This window comes from Peromyscus leucopus, chromosome 22 (genome assembly GCF_004664715.2).
Source record: "Peromyscus leucopus breed LL Stock chromosome 22, UCI_PerLeu_2.1, whole genome shotgun sequence".
NCBI classification, from domain to species: Eukaryota; Metazoa; Chordata; class Mammalia; order Rodentia; family Cricetidae; genus Peromyscus; species Peromyscus leucopus.
Window position 1 is genome coordinate 56,147,841 of NC_051081.1, and position 16,887 is coordinate 56,164,727.

Genomic DNA, 16,887 nt, shown 5'->3' on the forward strand with positions numbered 1-16,887 from the left:
GGTGGGCTGTGGGTACCCACATCGGGAATTTTGAATCAAGCATGGTATTACAACTTGAAAGATCACTGGAATCATAAGCAGAGAAGCTTAGGAAGGCCAGACAGGTGTAAAAATGGAAGGGCCACCCATGAGGAACTGTGGGGAGGGTGTAGGGTGGCAGGGCATTATCGTGTAGGACTTGAGCAGACTCTGCCAGTTTTACCAACCTAGTTTAGATCTGCCTCATTCACTCACAGAAATTTCTGTCCACTGCCCTGGGTTACCCGCAATCAGGTTCACCTAAAAGGCTGTGCAGAAGTTTCCTCTCCTGCTACTGTGTTAACGATGTCTTGTGGTAAAATAGGATGAGTATAATGCAACCTCTAAGGAAACAGACCAAAAAAAAAAAAAAAAAAAAAAGAAGAAAAGAAAAAGGGCTGAAAAGAATATAGGCAAAACATGGAGAAAACAGAATCCGAAAAGAAAATGATCTCTTTCAAAATAGTTTAATTCACATCAAGTAAAAACAGCATGCCTTCTAAAAGTTCTAAGAAACACAACTTCCAAATGTCAAAACTGACAATTTTGAAAATATCTAATGTTTTATTAGTTACCTGACCAAGAACGTGCTACAGGACATAAGAGGAGAGGCTAGATTATTTACATATTTTTTCTATACATTGGGTTTTTAACCTAAAATCTCATAAAAGTAATACTTCATTAAAGACTATCTTAAATCCTACAGTTACAGAGAACAGAGAAATCTGGGTGACACATTCTTCTCTGGCCGAAGGCATGGCAGGGCTACAGTGGTGGCTGTGTCTTCTTCACCCTGATACGTGGTGAGGAAGCCAGATGGGGAAATTAACCGAGCTGCCAGGAGAATGAAAAAGGAGCGTTGCTTGGTCTATGGGCAGAATACTAAGGTTCTAAGCCCTTGTTGCCTTGAAAGAAAAGGAGGTAAATATGTGTAAATATGATAAAATTAGAAAGTGGTCATGAATAATCAAGAGCTTAATGACCTCAGATAACTTACTAGGAATAAGGACACACATTATGTTTGAGAGTATGGTTTCACTCATTCATGCATTCTCAATGGTTTAGTGATTCACTTTGATATGCCAGGCCATGTTTTGCTAGATTACAATAAATGACTCCTAATACACACCTGTGGTGATATAGTGTGTACCCTAATAAAATTTACCTGAAGGTCAGAGGACAGAACAAGCCACTAGATTAAACAGAGAGGCCAGGCAGTGGTGGCACACACACCTTTAATCCTAGCACTCGGGAGGCAGAGATCTGTCTGGATCTCTGTGAGTTCAAAGCCATTCTGGACTACATGAGACTGACTCAGTCTAGGAGAGAAACAGAGCCAGGCAGTGGCGGCACACACCTTTAATCTCAGTACTGGGAAACACACATGTCTTTAGTCCCAGGAAGTTATATGGTGGGCAGAGAAAGGTATATAAGGCGTGAAGAGACAGGAACTAAAGGCTTTTCAACAGAAGCGTCCCTTTCAGCTAAAAGCTTTTTCAGGGTAAGGACTCAGAGAATTTCAGTCAGAGGATTCCTGGAGTTGGTTAGGCAAGACGTAGCAGTGGCTTGTTCCTTTGTCTCTCTGATCTTTCTGCATTTACCCCAATATCTGGTTCCGGGTTTTTTTTTATTAAAAGACCATTTAGGAATTCGTGTTACACACATCCTTGGAATAAATAACACTACAAAGGGCATCTTTAGCTGCAGAGTAAGTCTGGGGAGTAGTCTCTGTTAGTCAATGACCACAGGCCACCCCTGCACTGGCAGATTCAGAAACAGTAACACTGCCTGTGTTAAAACATTTCATAATGCTTTGTGTTGTGTGTTCTGTTTTTTGACTAATTTACGTTGGTCTTCACTTCAGTTCGGATTCCAGACTTTTTGAGAGCCATCCATCTCCCACCCGTGTGTCTGGGACCACAGACAGCCCTTCATTAGTGGTACTTCACTGTTAGCAACACACACCAGTAGATGCCGTACTTCAGGTTCCAAGTGTTGGCCCTTTCGGGGGCTGGTGACAGTGTGCCCAGCTGCACCGTCACTGTGGGAGAACCACTGGCATTCTGATGGGATACCAGGGTGGAATCCTATCCCGCGTCAAGAAACACAGGAGACGCCCTTCATTCTTCATCAATGTCTCTATTATAAACTCACTCATTTCCGAAACGCTTCCCTCTCCTGGGAGACCTGAACAGTGCTCATCCATCCCCCAGCCACTGAGGCCCCTCTCAGAAAAGGTTTCAGCTCCGCTTTCCAGAATGTCCCCCCCCCACCCCCAAACCTTCCATCTGCCTGGACCAACAGCCAGAGGACCTTCAGGCCAGGGCTGGGTTTGCTACCTTTTTTTTTTTTTTTTTTCCCAAATTACAGTTACATCATTTCCTCCTTCCTTTTCCTCCCTCCAAACTCTCCCATCCATCCCCTCTTGCTCTCTTTCAAAATCATGGTCTCTATTTCTCATTAACTATTATTACATATATATGTGTGTATATATGTATGTATATATCTGCATTTCTAAATGCATAGATGAAACTTGCTTGGTCTGTATGTTACTTGTATGTCTTCAGGGCTATTTGGTACTGGATGAACCATTGGTGTGCTCTTCCCTGGTTAAGACTCCTCCCATCCCCAGCACTTCATTGCCTGTGGTTCTTTGTGTAGGGTGGAGGCCTGATGATCTCCCCCACCCCCAAATCCACTTTGGCACGTCTAATGTAAAGACATCAGACATTGTTCGGCTCATGTTGAGGCAGCTGTGAGACTTCATGGGCATAGCACGACAGTTCTAGGAGACACGGTCTCACAGCAAGCAGGGTTTGCTAATCACTCCTTCAGAAACTCTTCGACCCGTGCGGGTTGACAGGGGTTAACTCCTGGCAACCGTCCCGATGCATCTCACTTGGAATGCTAGTTTGTTACATACCTCAGTTTAAACTGGATCTTCTCAACCGCTGTCTATCTAGCACAGGGACGGCATTTTCTCCCTAGGCAGGAAAGGGTTTAATAGTACGTAAGACTTGAAAGCTGCTTTCTACTTCGTTAGTCTCAACCAGGGATTCTCAACCTTTGCTAAGCAACGAGCCACTCAGACACTGTCCGCAGCCGGCTCGCTGCTCTCCAAGCTCAGCTTCTACTTTTCAGTTCCCTTGTGTTTACTCCAGCCTATGCTTCAGCTTGAGTAGGGAAGCACACTCATGTTTGGTGGCTCGCCTGCCCCAGGCAGGAGGATGTCCCCATTTGCTTCTCTCCCGCTGTGTCTGCTGAGCCCAGGAAAGATGGGTGAGATGAAGCAGGCTGGGGCTGATAGTACATATTTGCCAAAACTGTTATTTTCTCGCACCCTCATTCACCCATTAATTAAAGGGGGCCCTTGTCCTCTTTTCCTGGTAAGTACGGCAATCTATCCGGGAGTTAGCCAGGAATTCATGGATTTTTGTCTTTTGTTTTTAATTCAGGGATATTTCTAAAGAGGCTGAGAATTCCTGGTATAACCAAAAATTATGTGGTCTTAAAACCTTTTAAATTTAGTACCTTAGCCAAACCAAAAGAAAAAAAATATGTAATTTCATTTAAAAGTTTCTAATTATTAGTAAGAAAAAATTAGTCATAAATTATTTTACTGTAGCATTAGAACATGCGAATGAGCTTGAATTCTCAGTATGAGGATTTAAGCAAATACAACTCTAAAATTACTTGGTTAGGCAACTACAATTATTCTGACTATATTTAAAACCATATAAAATAACACAGGAAAACAAGTTCTCTTATTATTGAAAACGCTTCTGGTGGTATTGCTAGTTTCCTGAGATAGGGTCTCATATAGCCCAGGCTGGTCTCTACGTAGTTGAGGCTGGCCTTGAACACCTGACTCTCCTGCTTCTGTCTCCTGAGCACTGGGATGATAGGCATGGGTCACCATGCTCAGCAAAGTTTAAAAGTTCACGGTGTAGGATTCCTGATCCTTAACCATCCGGCCCTGGGGAAGCTGACTCAAATGGAAAATACCAGTAGTGCCTGGCATGGTGGCACACGCCTTTAATCCCAGCACTCGGGAGGCAGAGGCAGGTGGATCTCTGAGTTCGAGGCCAGCTTGGTCTACAGAACGAGATCCAGACAGCCAGGACTACAGATACTCTCAGAAGTAAATCTCCAGAGGCCACGGTGAGTGTTAGGATGCTACATGAGCACACTCTATGGCTGAAGGTGGAGCTAATGTGGCTCATACCACCTAAGACTGAGTAAAGAATGTAAGAGATGGGCAGGGTTTGAGGCTCCTTTTTCTATTATTTCATCCAGCTAAATGCAGAGTTTCGCCTGTGTGTGAATCAGACTAAGCTATGTATTATAAATAGACACAGACACACACTGACATGCAGACTCAGAGGGATAACAGTGACTCAGGACCCATCTGGCCCGTCAATTTCTGTGCCAGTAGAGAAAGGATGTTTGTCCAGAATGTTCACATAATAAACTGATGTTCTTCAGGGATCTGGATCGTCTGCCTCCAGCTACAGAAATGGACTACTCAGCTACGGTGCCATGTGCTCTGGGGTGCCAAGGCTTCAAAAAAGCACTGGTTAGGCACTGGGACTTCAGAGCAGACCTCCCTCAGAAGGACAACAGGGCTGTCTGGACCATTCTGTCAACTTCATGACTTGTAAATCTCCAAACTCCAGTCAGAGGACAAAACAGACACACAGACCATGTTTTAATTTTTAATCAGAATGTGAATTGTCATTGCTACAGTGAATAAAACTCCATGAGTCAGGATGGCATGCACATCTTTATTGCTCCTAGTCTACGTGTACACTTGGCACTCAGGAATGACTTCACAGACAGTGTGAATCAAGGCCTCCCGGGACTGGGAGCTATAGCCACTCACTTGGAAAGAAACCAAACTACTTCTGAAGTACCCATTACATGATATTGCAGACTAATAAACATTCTAAGTAGTCAAATGCATAATGTCAGTAACATCGTGCTGTTTTTAATGCTTAAAATACCTGTTAAAGAGCATGCAACATATGCATTTCCTGGAAATGTTCAATGACACTCCAACAGCCAGGCACCAAAGCACGGGGCAGCTACCAGCACAGTGTCAAGTCAACAACACAGGACCAGTCAGTGATGACATCTCAACAAACACCAAGCCTGCGACCTCACCATCTACAAGCCTAACCTGTGGCTCAGGACATACTGCTAGGACTGACTACATAAACAAGCTCTGCTCAAATGACACACAGTTTTGATACATGATGATGACAGGCACACTTCTAGCCTACATGATACTTCTATGTCTGTGATCATTCTGGCCTGGCCAAGAATAATGTGGAGTGCAGCATCAGAGTCACACCGGCTCTGGCTCTGGGTTCTTGCTATGTTGTATGCTTCTAAGCTCCTTTTTAAAACCACCCCACAGTTTAAATAATTTCCCCCAGAATTAAAATGCTCATTTAGGAACAGCTACATGCAACAAACTGCTGTGTTACAGACAGCAGTGACGTAATCACATATTTGCTTGTAGCTGGTCTAGGGTCATTGTCACTAACTCTTCTAAAGTAACGATTTCCTGACACAGTCTTTCTCCGGGGAAAGGACTCAAGTTCAGGGCTAGGATGTAGCTCAGCCATACTCTACCTAGCATTGGTGAGGTCCTGCGTTTAATCACCAGAACCATTGGGAAAAAATTGTATTATTCTCCTAGCTAGAGCTGAGCTAGGTTAGATGCATAATTTAGGAGTTGCAGAGCAGCCCAAGATGGTTTTGAGGGCATAGGTGTCAGAGGCAGAGGCCTGGTCTGAAGAGCACCCCAGGAATACACTGCTCTCCTCCAGCTCCTCTGCTAACAACTCACCACGGCCCAGGCCCACTGCTTTGGGTTCTGCTGACTCACTTTCTTATCAGCTTTTATCAGCCTCTTCAGTATGTATTTTCTACTTAAATTCTAAGAGCTCTTTAAAAAGCAGTGAGTCTTATATAGTACCCTGGCTATCCACTTGCTAGGCATTCACTTTTAGTCTCTGGTCTCTACTCTAAAAACCTATAAATCTGTACCAAGATTAAACTCTAACAGTAAAATTGGTTTCTGCTTCATCTAGCACTGTAGCTTCCCTCAAATGTTTCATGAATATTTTATAAAGGAGATCTCTAGGTTTTTTCCTTGTGATTTAAGCCTTTCAGCTTTAAATACACTTCTGACCTATTTTTATATTCAGCCTGTTTCTCCTCAATCTGTGCAGTTGTGTGCCAGGGAAGGGCATCATGGTGGTGGTGAGACTTTAAACTGCCCATGATGCAGGCGATAATGGAGATGACTGGTGGCCATCCTGTCTCAGGCTTCCCTCTGCTATACAGAGGGCGTGTGCTTCCCCAGGTGCCTGACCACCTATCAGTTATCTGTGATGCATGGACATGATGGAGAATGGTGACGGACCAGTTTAAAGTTCATGACAGTCTCGTCCTTAGGATAGGACAACGCTACTTCACTTCTCTTTTCCTTAGAGAATGCTTTCTCTCTCTTCTCCAAAGCCCGTGCTATCCGAGGAGGCTGCATGCAGCTCAGACGCATCTTTCGAGAGCCTTGTGTAACTGGAACGCTGGCTTCGCTTGTGTGACATGCTCTTCAGATTTTCATTCTGAACAGCAGTTGGGTTGGGACTGGGCCCAGGCCTCAGAATGACCTGAGAAGTCTCCCTGCCTCCCTCCCTCTCATCAAAGTTTTGGTTGGCTCTGTTAGCAGGCGCAGTGTTGTTGTTGAGAGTCACGGTACTGGGTGTTCGGTTCAGATTATAGGCCTTCTGGCATGCGGGCCAGCTTTCTTCAGGGCTACTGGCAATCAGGCTGCACTCAGAAGGGCTTTTCTTGTCTTCCGAGCAAATGGACATCCGAGCTATAATTGGATCTTGCAGGCCACTCAGACTGTGTGGCATCCCACGCTTCCCACTGTGGCCATCGTCTTCAAGCTCTATGAGATTTGCCTTTTCCAGCTGGGGGTCTTCTGCCGTTTCATTGTGAAGAGAGTGGTTGGGAGAGCTCTCGTTGGATCTCACTCCCGAATCAGAGGAATCTTTTTTGTCTAGGAGGGCATCCGACAAATACTCTTTTGCTTTAATGAATGTTCGGATTGGCTCAGCACTGTGTTCTGGAGACTTGGACACTCTCTCTGCTTTGCTTTCAGCTTTTTTATCCTTGTCATCTTTGAGCAGTGGGGTATTGTCTGACTCTTCTGGACCAGATTCATCTTCATCGCTGGGCAGTTTCTGGTAGCGCAGACTACCTCCCTTAAGCTTCAAGTCTGTCTGGAAGAGACTGGGCCGTTCTGAGGATTTCTTGCCTGGGAGCAACTTACTACCTGACTGGTCGGATTTTTCATCTTCTTCAGTAATGGGGTCCAGGGGTGAGGCATCACTAGTGGACACCCCTGAGGAGGAGTAATCTATGACATCCCCCCTCTTCATTAGGAATGACTTCCGCCCATCCTCCTGCTTCAGCTCACCCTCCTTCCCCCTCTCCTGCTCTAGAGTAGAATGGATGGAGCCCCCTGAAGAACTCTGACCTATGTAGTATGTGCTGTGTGGAGAAGATCTGCCACTTATTGTTGATGACCCTGTGCCCCCTTCTAACTGGGACATCTGAGCAATGTACTCTCTATAGGCATCTCTATATTCGGCCTGCACCTTATCAGTAAGCTTTGAAATTTCAATACTGGAATCCTGGGAATTGAGACTCGAGAGACTTGGGGTTCTGCGAGTTTGTGACTGTGAAGACAGAAAAAAAAATTTAAAAATTCAAATAAGAAGGGGAAAAAGACATAATAAACATCAGCTTAGGAAACACAAATGCACACTAATAATTAAAAAGTTGTCAAAATACCAGGGTCTTACAAAAATTCGACCTAACAGTTTAACCAAAGATATGCATTTATGAATAATTCTGTTATTAGCTTATAAATTTTAGCAACATTAATTTACTGTTTATATTTAAAAGAACTATTTCAGGTTGTACAAGTCATCTGAACAACTGCTTTTAGTAATTTCAAGTTTTTATTTTATTTAAGGTAAAAGCACCTCCACTGAGAAAGAATTCCTCTTAGAAGAGATCAAGAAGAAATAAAGAAGCTCTCAAAAACAAAATGTTCAACTCTTCAAGGTCTGATAAAAGAAATCATCTCAGATATATGACAGGAAGTTCCTATCAAGTCTAATTCAGAGGGAAAAATGTTCTTAAAATGGAACAACAAAGGTGATAACAAGGTCTCTGGTGCTGGGCAGGAAAGGCAGAGTGGGATACTTTTAAGTTTAGTTTTTAATACTGAGCTTCAAGGTCCCAGCTGTTTTAGATCCAAGGAAAGCTAATAAATGAGCAATTAAAAGTACAGATTAGGAAAAAGAAGCAGGGAATGGAGGAGACAGCATCGGGGGAGCTTGGGAATGGACCACAGGAAGGGCTAGAACAAAGACATAGAAGCAAACCGCCTTTCCTTTGGAAGGAGGTAGCCCCACAGGATGCCACTGGACCGGAAGAGTGGTGCCTCCCTCTACCAACTAAGGCAACTATTCTCAAGTGCTGCATGTGCCCCTGTGCAGGGGACTACGGGTTCTGAACTGCATTCCGCAGGACACGATGGTGCTCTGTGTCTTTTCTCCTTCATTCAGTGGAGTTCCAGAGCTATGTGTATGTGTTGTCCCAGGAGATGGGAGGCAGTAGTACCTGGGGCCCAGTTGTCTTCTATGAATCCAGGCATTAAAGATATGTGCAAAACATTCCCATTCTCGCTGGACTTTTGTTTGAAAAAGAAAAGAGAAAAAGCCAGGCAGGGTGGCGCAAACCTTTAATCCCAGCACTCGGGAGGCAGAGCCAGGTGGATCTCTGTGAGTTCCAGGCTAGCCTGGGCTACAGAGCGAGATCCAAGACAGGCTCCAAAAAAAGCTACAAAGAAAAACCCTGTCTTGGGGAAAAAAGAAAGAAAGAAAGAAAGAAAGAAATAACAGTATTTTTTTGTGAAAGTGTTATTTATGGTAACCTGTAATTACTTAAAAGTATTTAGAAACATTTTCAGTTTCTATTTAACTATTTATAGTAATTTATATATGCAAAAGTTTTCTAGGTACTGATAATATTTATTTCTCTCTCTCTCTCTCTCTCTCTCTCTCTCTCTCTCTGTGTGTGTGTGTGTGTGTGTGTGTGTGTGTGTACAGCTCTGGGGATGTGTGTGGAGGTGAGAGGAGGTGAGAAGGTGGGTCCTTCTTCCATCACATGGGTCCCAGGGGTCAAACTCAGGTCATCAGGATGAGGCAAACATCTTTACCTGCTAGCCATGTGGCCAGCCCCAGGTCCTGAACTTCTAAGAGAACAAAGGCTAAGAACAAGGAGGTGTGGAACTACTGTGCTAATGGGGGGAGACAGGCTGAGGTGCCTCAACAGTGGGGGGCCAGAAGGGCAGCTCCTCCGAAAGCTGGGAAGGACAGGAAGTGCTTCTGTCAGAAGAGAGACCCAGGGACCAAGGGTGAACTTGGCTCATTGTAAAGTAACTCTGTATTAGTCAGTATTCGATAATAAAATAGTAAGAACACTCAGCTTCTCCACCTAATGTGGACTGTATGGAGAACAATTAAAGACACTGTCACTACCACAGGAAAGCGCTCACGGGAACCCTGCCAGCACTGCTCTGCACAGCTTCCCTCGCACTCCTGACTTCGCTCTCCCACTGTGCCCCGAGCTGGCTTATTTTCTTCTTATTCCTCCTCATCCTTCGCACATGACTCACGGGTACTCCTGCTCCTGATGCCTGCACCTGTCTAAGAACTACCCACAGAGAACATGTGTGTGGAACCACACGGTGGTGCAGGCCTGTGGTTCCAGCACTCAAGATGCTGAGGCAGGAGAATCACTTGAGCCCAGGGGCTGAAGCCCAGTCTGAGCAACCTGAGTGTTGTGGGAGCCCATTTTCAGGTTCCTCGTGGCTTTACCCAGCAGGTCTGCATGGAGAGGATGATTGGACCACAGGCCTGAGTGCAGGTGTTTTTTAACTAGCAAGGGGGAGGCCTTTTGCTCCACCCCTTGGCATTGTTATAAACAGACCTTTGGGATAAAGTTCAGGGCTGGTGGCTAAGGATCCAGGCTCTCCCGAGTCTGTCCTGTGTTTTCTGTTTCTCTCCCCTCTATTTCTAACTAAGTCTCTTATCCCTCATTCCTCTAGAGTCCCTGGGTAAATAAGTGGGGGGCTGTTCCCCCCCAAGTGTGGTATGTAGTATTCCTGTGTGCAAAGGGAAACCAGACCCAAGGCTTCAGCGGGTAGCCAGATGCTAGTTTCCCACACTGAATCTCACAGGAAAATACCAAAGGAAAAGCAAATTTGCAGCCACCTTCTAATACAGCCCGCCCCAGTCTCACCTATGTAGACTAGGCTGGCCTCAAACTCACCGAGATCCCCCTGCCTCTTCCTCCTGAGGGCTGGATTAAAGTCGTGGCCACCACACCCGGCCCCATCCACTCCCCTGCCCCCGTTGTCTGTGACTGAGTTATCACCATTTTTGTCAATTTCTGAATGACCTCACTTCCCCTGTGCTCTACCAGTTCTTCCCCTCCAGTCAATAAACCCAGGTCCTTCATGAGATGGCCCTTCCTCTTGCCAGCTGGGTTCTCAATCAGGACTCTCTGAACGAGCATTTCAATGTACCAGCATATTTGCATTTACTCTCCAAGCACATGAAAAATGACATAAAATAAATACCTGCCAACTCAGGTTACTGTGCCGTGGGGCTCCCTCCTCTAGGCCCAGTGTGTTCAGCTCTTCAAAGCTGAAGTTCAGGGTGTAGGGAGTCTGGCTGGAGAGCTCTGTGTGAGGCAGTTCACTGTGAGAAGCATGGCGAGCAGATTCCCCATGAGGGACTGGGGCGCTGGAATTTTCATTGAGAAAACGAGGGTCTTCAGGGACCACCTGGTTTTCCACATTTCTCATTTCCAAGACCTTAACAAAAGAGGAATATCATCTGCACTGTCAAACCGCATTAGAGAGGCTTCGGAGAGCTGAAGAAAAGCATGGTCAAGTTCTCACAACAGGGTCAAGAGAGCACACACCCCACTATGACGTCCAGGGAATTTCTTCCAAACCTTACCTTAATCCTATTCATAATGTTCAGAGAAGCATCAGCATTTTAGTTTACAAAAAGAAAACACAAAATTCAACTGGAGTGCGTCAAAGGAAACCAGAGCTGGAGTAGAAAGCAACAAGATCTACCACAACAGGTCGCTGACCTCAGTCTAGAAACTACTCTGCTCCAAAGCCAGCAACGAGTAGGTGCACAGAGCCAGTGAGTGTGAGGTGGGGAAGGTTAGTTTTCAAGGGATTCTGGGTAAACCAATTTGACAAAATTCGTCAAGACAAGTCAAGGTGATCAGACCTCAGCTGGAAGTAGCTGAGGGACAACATGGACCCTGAGGAGCACCAAGGGTGACCTTACGTTGAAGGTAGGGCTCGTTCTAAAGGGGCTCACGTGCACTGCTGCTAATACAGAGCAATAGACAAGGGCAGACAGTGAAGGCTGAGACCTGCAGGGCTCAGAGAGCCCCGCTTGGAACTGGTCAAGGAGAAAGCACGGAAAACTGATGAATCGCTGCTGCTTCTTCAGAAAGGACAAGATCCCACATGCTGCTATGACTAGTCCCCATAACACTGGGTTGAATACAAGTGTAAGACTGAAAAAGAAAAAAGTTATACACACAAAATGCAAATAATCAGTTTGGGCCAGTACTTCTTAGTTCTGGGTCTGTTCAGTGTTGCAGACAACTTTACACAGTATAGTAAAATGTCGCTTATGATAACTGCTGTAAAACCTCACCATGCTTCTGAAAAGATGCCAGTCTCCAAAGTTCATATTCATCTCTTTCTTCAGCTCGTCAACACTGCATTGAGCCAATACCCGGCCATTTATGTTTGCCTGAGTGAAAACAGAAACAAAATCAGGTGTTCTGAGTTCCTGCTGATTTCCAGTCGGCTTCAGAGAGGCTGCCCTCAGAGCAGCGGTCACTCTCCATGCAGTACAGTGAGCTGTTCCTCAGCCACACAAACCACCTGACCTTTTCCTAAGTGTCAAGCATTTCAGTGAAACAAACCACACTTCAGGACCAACCAGCCTTTCACATGTTTCTACCTGCTCTGTCCTGGGTAGCAACAAAACCATTAATTTTGCTTTTCAAATCTGAGAAACTATGAATATGAACATGGGTGGAAGCTGGGAGGGAAAATGATTTCTATCTTGTGAGTGTGTCAGTTGCCCACAAGACCTAAATGAAGTTTGTGTGTCTAATGAGCCGACTCACCACTTGCAATGGATAGAGAATGTCCAGATACTAACTTCCCAGTCTACTAGACTTAGGATAAAATAGGCGTTCAATTTTGTAGGACCCTGTCATTCAAGCTGCATTTAAATGAGAAACACTAGCATATTTTGAGGATGGCCTTCTGATTTCATAAAGAAAAAAAAAAGCCTCACTACTAACTGGTAAAATGAGGTAGTATTTACATTAAGGCTTGGTAAAATGCTCCATTTCTAGGTTAATTCCAAAGGAATAAGCATACAGAGCCTGTCCATGGCAGACCGAGAGCAGACTTCCCTGAAACTAACCACGTGCCTGCAGCAGGGTTTGTGCCTGGGAAGGAGGTACTGACTCAAACAGACAGGGACAGGCATGGATTAGCTCTGTAAGAAGATGGACATGTGCCGAACTCTTTCTGACCACATGCAGGCTATGATTAGTTACATGGTATATAGAAATGCATGTAATTCTTTAAAGGGCATTAGCAGCAGAGGCTTGCTGTCTTGTATAGGCAATGTTTTCCCTGAACCTCTAGGCATAACTGTTCAGCTTCAGGGTGACTCTGGAGCTATAAGACATGGAGGAAAATCCTTCATGAATGCACAGCCTTGCAAGCCCAACCCCATGTGGTTCTCCAAACACAACACAATCAAAAATCTTACAGGACACAAAAATGACCTTTTGTAGGAAATGAACTATACTCTGTCATTACTATGAGATCACACCAACACACTGTAGGCCAGGTATCCTTCCCAGGATGCCGGGGACTAACACTGCTTCCAAGTGCAGCGACTCCCACTCAGGGAGGAATAGTCATTTGGACTGTGCTCACTGAGCATCCAGCACAAAGTTCAACATGCGACAGGCTCTGATATCGGACTTAGACTCATCCCCCTGCTCAGAAAGTTTCCAGAGTTTTCCATTAGAGATGCATCCTGTGCGTGGAAGGTAGTGGGAGTGCCAAGTAGCCTCACCATGTTCTCTGCTCCACAGTGAAGGAGCTCTTGTATTTTTCAACATGTCATTTTATTTTCACTTACAGTAGACCACATGTGAAGGAGCACTACCCTCAGCTCTCTTTCTTTAATCTACTTAGAAAACTAGAAAAAAGAGCAACTGTAGGATCCCCATTTCACTCAGAGGTGTGCATTGCAGGGGCCGGGGTAAAGCCTTGCTGCCCAGCACCCGGCTTGTCGTCCACACTCTCAGTCTGCTCTCTAGGTGCAGACACACACATCACCTTTTTGATTGTTGCACAGTACTGAGGCAGCATAGTTTGGTCCAGGCCTTCGATTTGTCTCAGTTTCTCAGAAATGACATCCACGGTCATGGAGCTCAGTAACAGTGCTGTACATGCAGTGGAGGCTGATCCCTAGGTGAGCCAAAGGGAACACACGTGTGAGTAGCATTAATATGGAGTGTATGAGGTCACGTGACAGAAAAGTTCATTATGTTATACTGCTGAAATAAAGAAAACACAGCCAATGCACATAGAATTTAAGAAAATGTCCTTAATAAATAGACTCAGCTAATGTGACGTGTAATGAGTAGCATTTATTACGGGAGACAGCCTGACCCAAAACACTTTTCTAAGATGGTCGTCCTGTAGACCAGGCCTCCATCAAGTCTTCAAATGATTAAGAAATAAGGGAACTGCCTTCAATAAGAGGGAGAGAACTTAAGAAAAAAAGAAGAAAATTACAGACACTTATAGAATACAAAAGACACATCTAAGAATAATTTCCCAGTGCCTATATCAAACAATTAAGTAACCTTAAAAACACTCTATGCACTCACTGCCTTAGTGGTCGGGCTTCCAGAAGGAGTATCTAGGGAGTGGTAGGCTCAGACCAAAGTGCAGCTGATCAGATTTTATATAAATGTACTGTTTTCTCTGCTCCGACTATTTCTAAAAAGGTTCTGGAAGCTACAGCCACAATGATAGAGGAAATGCAGTAGAGATGGTGGTGTTCTAGTCTGCTCTGTTTGCCCTTCAATATAACCTTCTCCTTAAAGAATATAAGTTTGGCTGGCAGTGGTGGCACACACCTTTAATCCCCACTCTCAGGAAGCAGAGGCAGACAGATCTCCCTAAGTTCAAAGCCAGCTTGACCTATGTAGCAAGTTCCGGGACAGCCAGGGGGAAGGTATATAAATGTGTCAAATATGTTCTATTGACTCTTTTACCCGTGCCAAGAAGCAGTAGACTGTCCTATAGTCTAAAAATGCCTGTTAGGTACAGGTAAACCTTATTTGTAATGTGAAAACATAATAGTTGTACTACCTGAGAAATACATGACCATACACTGTGTGTGAGTGCATGCATGCATGCATGCGTGTGTGCATGTGTGCACATGCATGTGTATGGCAGATGGAACTGTGTTACTCAGACAGCAGGAGCAGTGACTTCGTGAGTCAGGGACTCTAGCTAGCTCACAAAAGCAACATAGGTACATCAAAACTTAGAAACAGATGACCTGGAACAAATTGCATCAAATATAGTTCGCTTTTATTTAACTATAAAATGTACCATGTCTTACATGGTCCAGAGTTGCACTACTTTTAAAATATTAACAGCAAAAGACGAGTTTTTTCATACTTCGATTTTCCTATCTCTGCACACAGCCCTCTTCTCTGCCTAGTAAGTCAGGCCGTGTTCAGTGTTCACTATGCACTATCTACTATGTGAATGTTCAATACCATGCTGGCTTCCTCTTCACATGCCATGGAACTCCCACATTAAATGTACAATCTGATGGCTAACTTTGTTTACATAGTTTGTGAGCTATCACCTTCAAAAGAAACTCCTGTTCCATTAGCAGTCACCCCCTTCAACACCACCTTAGCTCCTGATGACCACCAGCTGGTTTCCACCTCTGGGTCTGAAGCGTCTGTTTAGACACTTTATACAAATGGGACCCGTTCTGTCTCACTTCCACTCAGTGTGTTGTTTAAGGCTCGTTCATCTTTTTACTTTCTTTTACTGGCAAATAACTAATCTTTTAAATGTTATCCAACCCTTTAACTTGTGTCCTTGCTCTCAATATATTTATATTGGCTTACTTTTTTTTGTTTAAAAAAAATCACAAAAGTAGAATTTGATCAACAAAATATAGATTATGATAGATTATAATTCACAGGAAAAAAACCATAAATTCTTACTGATAAGACTAAATCTGTTTTTGTTTTTGTTTTGAGACAAGATCTCTCTATGTAGCCCTAGCTGTCCTGGAACTATGTACACCAGGCTGGCATTGAACTCACAGAGACTGGCCTCTGCCACCCAAGTGCTGGGACTAAAGGTATGCACCACCACTCCCAGCCTTAAAGCTTAGTACTTCAATAAGTGAATTAAGAGAAAGAGATACTTTTCCTTATAGAATTCCAATTAATAAACGTGGTAGAGAGAAACAGAAAATCCCCACCAGGCAACCACCATTGCTACAGTAGCTATGTTATCAACTCTATCGATGGTCATCAATTAATGGACAAAAGCCAAGCAAGTTGAACAGGACACGGCAAAGTTTACTAGTTAGGAAAAAGAAAGCTATAAAGTATTGACACCTAGCAGAGGCCACCTCAATGGAGGAGTTAAGATCACGTCTGACTCCTGTTTCTAAGTTGGTCTTTATCAAATGATAAGTTATTAATTTGAAAACCCTATGTGTTGAAATAGTTTCTTTGAATGAAGGAGAAACGTTAATCACTTTCCAAGTCTTTTCTAAAGTAATAATGTATAGTGAAATTACTTTTAAGTCAAATGACTCTTATAACCAAAATAATAAATTTTGAATGGAAATATCATAAAAGAGGAATAAGAGAAATTTATTAAGTTGCTAAATTCTTATAGTTTTGGTTGTGAGCCTAGTCTTTAATGGCTGAGCCATCTCTCCAGCCCCAGTTGCTAAATTCTTACTGGAAACTAAGTCTGAGAGGAAAGGAAGAGTCCAAATGCTGGTTCAACACTGATGGTGCATTCTCATTGGAAATCCACCTGTGTAATCAGAACAGATCAATTTGGTAGACCGGTTTTCTAAATCGAAATTTATTTATCATCTTTCTTACTTGAAAAACTCAGTGCAACACACATTAGCTTGTTAAAACTATTAGAAGCTTGAAAATGTGTTTTAATCAGAATTTCTCCAGTTCAAAGCAAAGCTCTGAAAACACCAGTGACTTGAGGTGGTGGCCTTGCTTTCTGGTGTCAGCAGATTACCAGTGCACTCTGAACTATCACAGCTTCAGTCCATTGATTAGATAAGCTGAAAACTGATTAGTCAGCAATGCCTGCCATGCAGAGGCTGAAAGCAGCTACAGACAGGAACCCAAGACACAGAAGGAGCGCAGATCTCTCAGCAGCCCAGCACGACGCAGCTGATGACCATCTACCAGTCTATGAAAGGAGTGAGATTTCACCAGGAGTTTCTGTACCTGTCTTTGTTTGTTAAACCCAGAGTCACACGGCTTTAAGGAAGGAATAAAACAGAGTGAAGGCCATGAATGTGAAATAAATCATCAAAGCACATGTATCACACACAAACAGCCCTTGCC

The 16,887-nt window shown here is 44.1% G+C and overlaps 1 protein-coding gene across 11 annotated transcripts in view; it reads right to left on the minus strand.

Moving 5' to 3' along the window:
* Window positions 1–562: 562 nt before the first annotated feature.
* Window positions 563–16,887, minus strand: part of Kidins220 (kinase D interacting substrate 220) — a 90,765-nt gene continuing 74,440 nt past the window's right edge. For 6 of the 11 annotated variants that reach the window (XM_028893734.2, XM_028893732.2, XM_028893729.2 and 3 more), the window contains 4 exons: window positions 13,577–13,708; window positions 11,859–11,957; window positions 10,751–10,987; window positions 4,721–7,775 (listed from right to left, as the gene is read on the minus strand). In XM_028893734.2, coding sequence (XP_028749567.1) covers window positions 6,516–7,775; window positions 10,751–10,987; window positions 11,859–11,957; window positions 13,577–13,708 — 1,728 coding nt within the window. In that variant the 3' untranslated portion in view covers window positions 4,721–6,515. Of the gene's footprint in view, window positions 924–2,941; window positions 3,003–4,720; window positions 7,776–10,750; window positions 10,988–11,858; window positions 11,958–13,576; window positions 13,709–16,767; window positions 16,801–16,887 lie in introns of those variants that run through there. The other 5 variants (XM_028893730.2, XM_028893727.2, XM_028893726.2 and 2 more) reach the window with 3 other exon arrangements.